This window comes from Diplotaxodon limnothrissa, linkage group LG14 (genome assembly GCF_057381915.1).
Source record: "Diplotaxodon limnothrissa isolate DT_005_m linkage group LG14, D_limnothrissa_male_GT1.1, whole genome shotgun sequence".
In the NCBI taxonomy this organism is placed as follows: Eukaryota; Metazoa; Chordata; class Actinopteri; order Cichliformes; family Cichlidae; genus Diplotaxodon; species Diplotaxodon limnothrissa.
The window spans coordinates 12,050,170-12,061,773 of NC_140609.1; the positions used below are offsets into that span (position 1 = coordinate 12,050,170).

At 41.8% G+C, this 11,604-nt stretch overlaps 1 protein-coding gene across 1 annotated transcript; it reads left to right on the top strand.

Moving 5' to 3' along the window:
• Nucleotides 1–1,180: 1,180 nt before the first annotated feature.
• tp53i13 (tumor protein p53 inducible protein 13) lies at nt 1,181–9,004 on the top strand. Its single transcript, XM_085370927.1, has 9 exons — nt 1,181–1,632; nt 1,758–1,835; nt 2,137–2,172; nt 3,966–4,024; nt 4,728–4,806; nt 6,629–6,757; nt 7,087–7,287; nt 7,404–8,394; nt 8,525–9,004. The coding sequence occupies exons 1-9, from the start codon at nt 1,516–1,518 to the stop codon at nt 8,629–8,631; spliced, it is 1,797 nt and encodes a 598-aa protein (XP_085227053.1). The 5' UTR covers nt 1,181–1,515; the 3' UTR covers nt 8,632–9,004.
• The last annotated feature ends 2,600 nt before the right edge of the window (nt 9,005–11,604 follow it).

An 11,604-nucleotide genomic window follows, 5' to 3' on the forward strand; every position in this document is an offset into this window, starting at 1 on the left:
GAGCATTAAAGGAAAAAATAGAAAGAGAGAGAGAAGTGATTTAATCATGTTGCTGCTATGTCGCCTCCTAGAGGAGGATCATGGTTAACTTAAAACCACAACATTCTGCTAAGCAGGGGTGTTCCTGGGCCACACACAATCTTTTTGATCTGGAGTGAGAAAAATAAAAATAAACTGAGAAACTTTATTTAAAAAGGAAGGATTTGTGTTATTAAAATTTTATTAAAGTGCAACAAAGTGCATTCTGAAGATGTTTAAATGCTTAGAAAAACTAAAACCATGAGTCCAAATGCAATTTGCCCCATTCAAAGTTTTGCCAAATGCTAGAATGCAGTAAAATGCAATAGTGCTTTCCGAAAGTCTTTCAAAGGTTTTTTCCCACCCATTTTCAGTCCAGTTCTTGTACAGACCCTTTTTAGAAGTTTCTTTTTAAACCCACTTAACGCTGAGCTGTGAATTATTCAAGCATAAAAAATGTACCTGAGCATTTAATGCCCTTCAAGAGGCCCGGAGAAGAATAGGCAATGTAAGAAATGACAAGAAAGCTTGGCTAAGAGAGTTCAGGCTGTTGTAAAGAATAAAAGTGTTCATCTTAAATATTGACTTTCATATATGTTATTATCATACAAAGTCTTTTTTCCTTATATACTTTTTTCCATGCATATTTGCACATCTTCAATAAACCAATAAAGTGAGACGTGGCTCAGAGAACTGTAAGGACTTTACTGCAATTTTCACACTTTGCAGTTAGTCAGCGGGACAACACAGGCCCTTTCACTGGTCCCCGAGCCGCGTGTTTGATACCTCTGAATCTGTTTCTTCGTCGCTTCCGTAGTACAACTGGTCAGTGAAGTTAGCTAAAAAGGCTACAGGCTTGAGATCCGGAAATGGGGGCTTAAATAAGAGCGAAATGAAGTCCCACAATACCACTTGAAGATTAAAAAATAATAATCAAAATGCATTTTAAATAAATAAATAAATAAATATATATATATATATATATATATATATATATATATTTTTTTTTTTTTTTTTATTTATTTATTTATTTATTTTTAATTCCTCTTGAATACAACTAATATGTGGAAAGAGAAGCAACTTTAGGTAAGGTCAACGGTCAACGGAAGACAGCAGGTTTATTTTGAAATTTATCCGGAAGAAGTTACGGCGTGTAGCTGTATCTTAGGTTGTATACCAAACTCTGGCGAAGGATAGAAATACGCTTTCTTTTATTTACGTTTTTTGTGTTTTAAATCACGAGTTTGTCAGTCTAGTTTAACTTCATAATGTAGAGGAGCTAGCTAACGCTCGTTTGCTAGCGGAAAGCCGGCACAGAGGGACGGTTACTTTGTTGACCCTCATCCGCACGTCTTACCGCTCTTTGGTCATGTTTCTGTACCCAACACATTTTCTGTTTTGGGGCATTTTAAAGGGTCACTTCTTCGGCCACTCTGTACGTGGAGGACCTACGGTGCGCTATGACTTCTAGCTAAACTCGACTGACTGGTCGTCGTCATGCCGAGAGAAGCGACGTCCGCTCCGCTGACGGTGACTGTGCTGGCAGTGCTGTGGGTCAGTGTGGGTCGGTGCCATGTTTTCGGATCTCTGGGGCAAGGATGTGATAATGGAAAGGTAACAGTCTCACTACCTGTGTGTGTCTGCTGGTGTAAATAAAATCCTTGTTTTAAGTCATATGGTTTATAACCTAGTATTGGTGATTAAAATGCACTTATTTTACGTGTGTGTGTGTGAGATAGCTCTCTTTGGAGAGGGACCTGCCTGCGGATGCTGTTTATTGGGACTGTGCTGCGTCTGCATGGCCAGAGTTTACTCAGGTAAACATGGAAATTCATACACCTTAGTCTAACAAATTACCACCATAATCACTGTGGCTCATATGGGAGGGGTGTGGTGCACTTACACCGGTTGCCAGGAAATGCAAACAATCATATGAATGAGACTGTTGTGATAAACCCTGCACACACAGCAAATGAGCTGTGTGTGCAAATGAGCAAATTCGACCCACTTCGAATCACCTTGCGGCTTCACACTGTTACATATGTAACAGTGTGTAGTTAGTTGTTGGGGTTGCTTTGTTCCCAGATTACAAGTGTTCCTTCTAATTCCTCTTTTCAGAGACTTCCGAGTATTGACACAGCGTACAATCCTGAGGTGAGTAAACACCAGGCAGTTTACTTAAGAATCTCATATCTGGACTTTTTACGCAACCTTTGGCCCTCTAAACATAAAGCATGACTTGGTTATCTCCTAAAATCAAAGTGCAACTGGATAACACTTCAAACAAGTCCCATTCACAGTTCACTAAATTTGAACCCAATTCATTCTTTTATTTTCTTAACCATTTTTTCCTCATGTACTGTCCTGAGGGAGCTGAAGCCTCTCGCAGCTGACATTTGAAACCAGTACATGTATTAGCTCATCTATGTGTCAGTGGATCTCCAACTTCCTAACTGGCAGACCACAGGCAGTAAGGATGGGCGGACATGTCTCAGCCTCCACCACTCTCAGCACTGGAGCCCCCCAGGGGTGTGTTCTGAGCCCCCTGCTGTACTCTTTGTACACATATGACTGTGTGGCCACTACCAGCTCCACCACCATCATCAAGTTTGCTGACGACACCGTCGTGGTGGGCCTGATCTCTGATAACAACGAGACGGCCTACCTGAAGGAGATTAGGAATCTGGAGAACTGGTGCCAGAGGAACAACCTCCTTCTAAACGTCAGTAAGACAAAGGAGCTGATAGTGGACTTCAGCACTAAGCAGGAGAGGAACTACCAGACCCCTGTCATCAACGAGTGCCCAGTGGAGAGAGTGGACAGCTTCAAATACCTCGGAGTTCACATCACGCAGGACCTGTCATGGTCCTGTCACATCAACACCGTGGTGAAAAAGGCCCGACAGCGTCTCTACCACCTCAGACGCTTGAGAGACTTCCAACTGCCCTCCAAGGTGCTCAGGAACTTTTACTCGTGCACCATAGAGAGCATCCTGGCGGGAAACATCTTAACCTGGTTCGGGAACAGCACCATGCAGGACAGACGAGCTCTACAGAGGGTTGTGCGGTCAGCTGAGCGCACCATCCGCTCCGAGCTCCCTGACCTGCACTCAATCTACAGCAGGCGGTGCCGGACCAAGGCCAGGAAGATCGTGAAGGACCTCAGCCATCCCAACAACAGACTGTTCTCTCTGTTGAGGTCAGGAAAGCGATTCCGCTCCCTGAAGACCAACACAGAGAGACTGAGGAGGAGCTTCTTCCCGCAGGCGATACGGTCTCTCAATCACACCACCACACAGTACTGACCCACACATATAGTTCTTACACACACACTGGACATTCTGGACTTTGGTTTTGCACAACACTGGTCACTATATTCTTCATTTCCGGTTAATACTTGTACAGCTGCTGTTATTGTGTATATATTTATTTATATTTAGATTTCTTCATACATTCTTATATAGTTCTATATTGTGTATTGTGTATTTTGTTGTACAGTTATTTTATTTTCAACTTTAATTTATATATTTATCTTTATCTTATTCTTCCCAGTTAAATTTACCCTTCATTCTAATTTGTGTTGTACAGTTATTTCATTTTTAACCTTAATTTATATTCTATTCCTTCCTAGTTAAATTTACCCTTTTTAATTTTTCATATTTATTTCCTATCTTATTCATAGCCTTTTCCTTTTTTGTTTTCTTTAGGTCACGAGCAGTTGTCCAAGCATTTCACTACATATCGTACTGTGTATGACTGTGTACGTGACAAATAAAATTTGAATTTGAATTTGAATTTGAAAAGCTTTACCAAGCAAGTGTGTTAGTTGCAACAAGATTCAGTTTGAGTTAACCAAACCAGCTTTTTTGCTTAGTAAAAGTAATTTGTGTGAAATTTACTAGAAGCTAACTAAGTGTTTGTCTTGTGTGCTTGATGTTTTCATTTCAGCCAGCTAGGCAGATATGCATGGATAAATCTATCTCCTACTATCACCGCATTCCTAACAGGTGAGTGTACAGGTTGATGAGTAAGTTCACTAGAGCTGCAGAATACCTTACTGGATGGCCATACAATTATTTCTGTTTTTACAAAGAGCTGACAGATACACAAGCTTAGTATTGTTACAAAAAGCATTGTTTTACTACATTAAAGCAAGCAACACACTGGTCACTTTATGTGGTACACATTGGTAATACCGAGTTTGACCTCTTTTGGCTTCAGAACTACCTTAATTCTCTAGAATGGTGTAGATTCAACAAGGTGCTGCACACGTTCCTCAGTATTTGGTCCATATAGACATGATAGCATCACACAGTTGCTATAGATTTTTCAACTGAACATCAGTGTGTTGGCTCTCTTGTTCCAACACTGTATTTTTTCATCTGTAGGCATGAAAAGATCAAGAAAAATATTGAAGAAAAAAATCCTGATTGAGGTTGTCATAATTCATGCATGACAGGGTTAAATAACAATAATTACAATGAAACATGTCATACATATATAGTAACATTAAACGACCAGTGGGTGGCAGGGTATGGAGTGACACATCAGTGTCCAATGTAGTGGTTTATGTGCAATTATACCATCAACACTGACACAAATACAAGTAAACAGCCTTTGAAAGGTGTCCACTAGTGACCACTATGCGTGAAAGGGTTAAGGCTTTTGACGACATTAACCTGTGTTTCTGTGTCGGTGTTTGTGTTGCAGTGGAGCATACAGACCAATAGGAGCAGAGAGCGGAGAGTACTTGTACTGTCCTCCTCAGCGGTGGCTCAATAACTTGCAGGTTAGTTGCACTATTGCACATGGTTTGCTGCTGCCTCTGCCTTTGTATCTTCTGAAACATCAGTTTGTCTGTTCATCGGAGAGATATGTGCATCATGTGTATTCTGTGTAAACTGAGCCTTTTTGCAGTACTTTCAGGACATGTGTTTTTCAGCACTCAGTCACATCCACCTTGAGGCCATACTTTATTGATTGACTTACTTTTTTTCCCCCTCCGCTAGTGTATTGCGTTTAAGCTTATAGTAACAACCTGTTAATTTGGGGGGCGCATTTTCAGTTAGTTTGCAAAACTGTTTTAACAACAAGCAGCGGATCACTTAGAACCAACAGTTAGGAAACCTTTATTCTCACCTCACTGAACTACAACAAAATTATGGGTATCACTGTTTTGTGCATTAAAGTTCATTAAAGCACACAGTACTCCATAACTCACAGCTATACAAATACTAGCGTTTAACAACTAACAGAGTAACTTTATACTGCTAAATAAAAACCACCCTAAACACACCTCCCTATGGTTAATCATCATCACCGTGACCGTGCACTCGTAGTGTTATACAGTGTGCGTTCTTTTTGTGTTTTTAATTCTAGCCCTGTGTGTATTAACATTAAAAAAGGGGGGATTGCTGACAGCAATAAAAAAAACCTGGACACACATACTGGTAGCAGAACAGCATTTTCTACAAGGGAGGAGCTAACTGTAAAATGAGAGAAAATGCAGAGTTTTTAGATAAAGTGTTTTGACCTGTCAATGTGGCGAAGGCATCCTGTACCTTTAGCAGAAAAACAGTCCCAAAGCATAAAGTTTCCACCTCTGTGCTTGACTGTGGGGATGGTGATCTTTGGCTCAGGATCAAAACTCTTCGCATTTAATAGAGGGAAACTGTCATTTTGTCATGAAGCATTTATAGCCATACCATGAATAACAATAGCAGGACTGGAGTATTTCTTTGTTTTTCGTTCCTCGATCCATCCTTTTCTTAATCTAGGTTAGGGTATTATACATTCATAACTATGGCCAATTTAAAATCACCCATTAACAAAACAAGCACGTTTCAGCATTTACTTATTTAACTTTTTTAATCACAGCAAACATTTTTAATTGTAACAGTATGGAAAATGTGTATAGTTTGTACGGCCCGCACCAAACAGGTGGCCTCTCCTAAAAGGAAGGCAGCCACCATTATTACACCTGTGCCTTCTCTATGGTGACAAGTAAAAATGTGTAGTGGGAAGGTCAGTCGCCTACCTGTTTTTGGTTTCTGCTTTAGGAAGGAACGCTTGTAAAATCCGAATACAGTAGATAAAAGCACAGAGGAATCGGGCGTTGACAGTAGAACACACACCTAATTCTTGAGTTACAAATTAGCCTTTATAAGATTCCAAGCTGAAACTCATGTTCATATCAAACTGCAGTCGAGACACGGTGTGTAGTTTTAAGTGCAGCTTAAGAGTAAACCAGGCAAGTGTACCAGCAGTTATTTTCTATGTGTTTGGACCCTTGGTAGGAGGGTTGACACAGACTATGAATTTTCCTTGAAAGTCACAGATTTGGCCTCCTGCAGTAATATGCCAGCATATAATGTGGATCACAGCTAGTTCTCAGCTATCGTTCTCCACAGAGAGAACATCGACCAATAGGAATAGTTTTTTTTTTTTTTAAAGCAACATTAGAAGGACTAATCAGAAAATGTTATGTTGATACAATGTTTATGTTGTTATAAGCACTTGAGTACATAGATGTTAATTAATCATAGAATGCTGCAGTAATGGTGGATAATGGGGAGATTCTGGTCACACGTGCGGTGTTCTGTGTTTTGTAGCGTGGAGCGGCGGTTTTGCTCTACCATCCGTGTGCACCACCTCGCGAGCGTCAGATCCTGTCCGACTTGGCTCGCTCCTGTCTGCAGTCCTACATCTTGACCCCACACCCACAGCTCAATAAACACATGGTAAGAAACACTTTCATCAACCTTTGTTTTCATCAGAATTTGTTGGATTTCTGGGATGTTAAACACGGATGCTTGTTAGATTTAATACCATTTCAGATTGGAACTCAGGATCTCGGAGAGAGACAAGATGCAAAAGCATTGTTTGCTTTAAGAAGACTGTTGAGGGTGTTGTCCTGTCATTGAACTGTCAGTTATTCGTTAAAAAGGGCCTTTTTAAGAGCACTCAGGCAGATGGTCTTGTACTTCATGGCATCATGAAGTACAAGATAAGTTTTTAGCCTCTGGGAGAAAGGAAATTTACCGAATGTGTTTCTCTGCTCTGTGCTCAGCCTGTAGCTTTTGTGTCCTGGGGTCGCACCTTGGAGCTGTCCACCGCCGCGTCTTTAGACCTCTGTGATTGGCTGGAGGTCAATCACAGAGGTCAGACTTCAAGAAAAGAGTCTGATGGTGTGACGCAGATGAGGAAGTATGCCCTGCTGCTGACCTGGTCAGCAGAGCTGCATCAGCTAGAACAAACAACAAAAATGAAGGTTAGGAAACATGACTCAGGATTGAGCTAGCTTTGTTGAGTTGTGTGATGTTTTTTAACGTACAGACTAGTAAATAAATGAGTAATTTCAGTTGTCTGATATAACTAACATTGCAGGATTCCCTGAGGCAGTGTTGTGAGCGGACCATCTATTCTCTGTTAAGCGGAGCTACAGAGGCTGAACTAGAGCACAGCGTGAAGACCGAACGCTCAAAACAAACAAAAGTGGGAAGCAAAACCAGGCAGATGAGAGCTGCCCTGAAAGTTGTTGACAGCAATGAGAGCAATAACACTATGGCAAATGTCTCCAGAACTGTTCCTCAGCGGTCAGGAGATGGTCAGAATAACAGCAGCACGCTTGGATCATCAGCAGATCAGAGGAAACCCTTTGATCTTTCTAGCTCCAGAGAAGCTCCTCAGGTTCCAACTCAAGCCTCTAAACCCAGGCTCACAGCTCCCTTGGCCTTAAATATCTCTGAGACAGAAGCTCAGAAAGGCCTCAGAAAACTGAACCACTCTCCTGTTTCTGCACATGGTGTGAGCAGTAAACGCACCTTTACCGACAGGCCTGAAGCCCTGATTCTCAAGGAAACAGACTCTATTAAACACAATACCAAAGTGGACAAGTCTAAAGAGAAAATCTTCGACTCATCTGACGGCAACATGGAGGATAATGAAGTGGTAGATGTAAAGGAGAGAGAGCTGGAGCATACGCAGATCCAATGCACCCCAGGATCTCACCAAAAAAGTGAAAGCACTGGCTCCGACTCTGTGCCTAAACCCCAGTCAGAGGCTCAGGCACAACAGCATCCACAGACAGCCAGCCACAGCCAGCCTATCAGCCGTGACTGCAACAGCTGCGCACCAGGTGAACACTGTGACTGTGTCAAGGCCTCGGGATCAGAGGCCCAAGCTGCTGCTGCTGTTGTATATAGAGAGCTGCAAAGGACCCCGAGGACGGACGAAGCGGCGTGGGCAGCAGCGGCACTAGGCTTCCTGCTGGTTCTCCTGACTCTGTCAGTGCTTCACACTCGTCTGTACCGCCACTGGAGGATCACGCCGAGCCTTTACTGGCACAACCCAAGCGACGACTATGACAGCGTTGCAGGTAACGTCATCAGGGATGAAGAATAGAGCTGTTATGCCCTAATTAAATTAGAATTTTTCTGAAAGATACACATTCTCTTTTAGGTGGAGCTTACAAGCCAAGCTTATTCCTGTTATGTTTTTTCTTCCAGATGTGATCCGCAGAAGGTTGCGAATTGCAAAGAGAAGGCGGAAAAGGGGCAGAAGGCAAGAATGCGTTCTCCTGCCGAGCTCCTCCAGCTCAGATGAATGTCCGTAGAACTGAAAGAAACACCCCCAACACTGTTTGGGAAGAGGGGACCTGAAGGAAAAGAAAAAGGGTGTGTTATGTATGTTGGACTCGTCTTACATGTAGCTGTCTTACACCTACGGTGTGCAGTTTATCTGAGAGAACCTAAATGTTGTAAATTACACACACTATAACAGCCCTACAACCACAATGAACAGGCTCATAGGAATTTGACAGAGGACCCACCATGTCATATTTTTAACATGTGAATATTTTTTTAATTGAAAGGACAAAAATGTTTTATCCAAAAGAACGGTTAACTTATAACCAGCCATTCCCCAAATAGTTCCCGAAACTCTTAAGCTTTAAAAATGTTTTCATAATTAGTTTTACAGAAATGTTTTTTAACTGTAAAGGTTTGATATGCGAAATGTAAGTTGCTGTTGTAAGCAACGCTATGTTTGTGTTGTCATACAAACATGTGAATAGCTGCATTCTGGAGATGTGATTGTGTGATTTGTAAAGAGTGAGTCTACAGGTACTTTGATTAAAATTAAAACTGTAAAGTTAGAACATCCAGATCAGTAATGGATGTGTGTGTGGGGGGGGGAAACAAAATGATCCGGTCTTTTTGAAGGAGGAGGAGAAGAGAACGTGAGTTGAACTGTGATGATCCAGAGCACAATGGAAGGCAGAGTGAAAAGTTTTTGCTGAATGATCTCAAATGTACTTTTGCAGTAAGAAAAAGAAATGCAGGCAAACCCTGGACAATTAAATTGTTTTATTATTTTATTACAAATGTACAGCTTATGAGTTTCCATTACGATTGACCTTTTTAAGTCGTTGTTTTCCCTACTTTACAGTTCTTAATTGTCTTCTGTTAAAAGATAACTCTCCCATCTCCCAAACTGTCGAGCTGTGAAGACACACAGGAATGCGACAGCACAGGCTACAGTGCACTGTCACGGCTGAGAATCTGATGTGTGTGTGCATGTGTGTGTGTGTGTGTGTGTGTGTGTGTTAAAGTCTGGCTGAAGAGTCAATGTTTGTACCTGTGCATGGCTTGGTCCAACCGATAAGGGTGAGTGTCTGATGTTGTCTATGTGCTAAATTCTGAACAGAATGAAGGCATATAAAGTCTGCAAAGTGTGACAAAACTGACACAAGCATTAAACATTCACACTAGAGGCACCCTATGTAGTGTCCACTAACTCAGAGGAGGACTGGGCCATGTGCGTTTTTAAGACCCCCCCCCCCCCCCCCCCCTCCTCGTGATCTTTTGAGATGACTGTAGTGTTAAGCCCAAGTGTGCTTCAGACCATACCCCCACCCATATTTCCATATGCCAACTCCAATCCTGCACCCAATGTACTTGAGCTAAGACCTTTGGGAGAGTGCAGTAAATACTGCAGATCCTACGTCATCCAGCAGGTGTTTTGAAAAATAGTGCAACTAAGATCAAATGAGACACGTTGTCATTCCCATCTTCCCATGGATACGAGCAGGATCGTTAATATGTACAATATGACTACATAGTAACACCACACCGTAACCTCAAAACATTCGAACAACTGCAAGTACATCAGGTGCCGAGACTTAAGAGGTGAGCAAGGACTTGGTGAACAGAGGTCATGGCCTGAAGCCCATTTAGGCCAACAAATATATAAATATCTCACAAACAAAAACTACAGCTTAATATAAAATATAGCATGAAAAATATACGTTCATATATATATTTATATATATATATATATATATATGGCTCTAGACTAAAACATGGGCAATCATGATTAAAGGGGACACGTTTTTCTTGCTGGCCCCCTGTGTGTGTTGGTGTGTGTGTGTATAAGTGTGGTAGTATTTCTGTTGTATCAGCAGTCAGTACGAGATCACCGCAACTCAGCCAGTCATACAAGAGATGATGATGACGATGTGCAAAGGCATTCAATATTAAACAATGATACATTTCAAGAGTTTTTCAACGCACAGTCCAAGTTTCCCTCCCATGCAGAGACATGTGTGCAACTATGTCAAAGACTGAGGGGACATGGACTGAAATCCCACGTAGTGATCAGAGTAAAAGATTTAAAAAATATATATATAAACCATAAAATATTGGGGGGGGGGGGAGTGGACAGAAATGATGAGGCATTACCTCAAGGTGTTTGGAGCCGATTTGTCATCTTGTGGGGAAAAACAAAAAGGCAGCAATACAAGACAAACTGAGATGCGACTGTAGTTTGATCCTTCAGTGTTTCAGGTGAGTAACTGAACGCTGAGATTACACAAAAGAGCGAGGTGAGGAAATCTCTCTGTTACTGAGGAAACCAGCTGCGGGAGCACTGGTGAAGGTTTTAGAGTAGAATCTTAACTTTAAAAAAGGAAAAGGGAGAGAGAGAGAGAGAGAAAAAAAAAAAGAGGACAGTCCTCCCAGAAGTTCCCAACGTGTTTACAGATATGACCATTTTTGTTCGGCACAGTACGCGACTGACATAAGTCGGTTGAACTGCACTGAGTTTTGTTCCCAACGCTGTCTGCAGAAAGGCAGATGGCTAAAAAGAGACAACTTCTGTGGCCCAGATCAGCAGGCTGTGACAGAAAACTGCTCGCAGGCTTCCACAGAAGCTTGTCAAACAGTCTCAAGGGTAAAAACAAACAAACAAAAAAAACAACAACATAATAATACTTGGCAAACTAAATCAAGTGCACCTCAGAATGATATCTGTGATCCTGGTTGCCAGATCTGGTGCTTTTGTTTTTTCTCCACAGGTCTACTTTTAAAGCTCAACTCCCAACACACCAGTGTGTCCGCTTAATGACACTCAACAGTTACCAAGTAAAGCACCCGTGCCACATAAGCACTTTTTGAGGAAGACTGGGGCTTAATCCTCCATGTGGAAACCAGATGTTCTTATTATTCTGCTTGGCACTGCGAAAAAATGATTACGAAGGTGATTCTGAGATGATTCCACTGGCTCTGGTAATGAGGCGAACAGTAAGAGG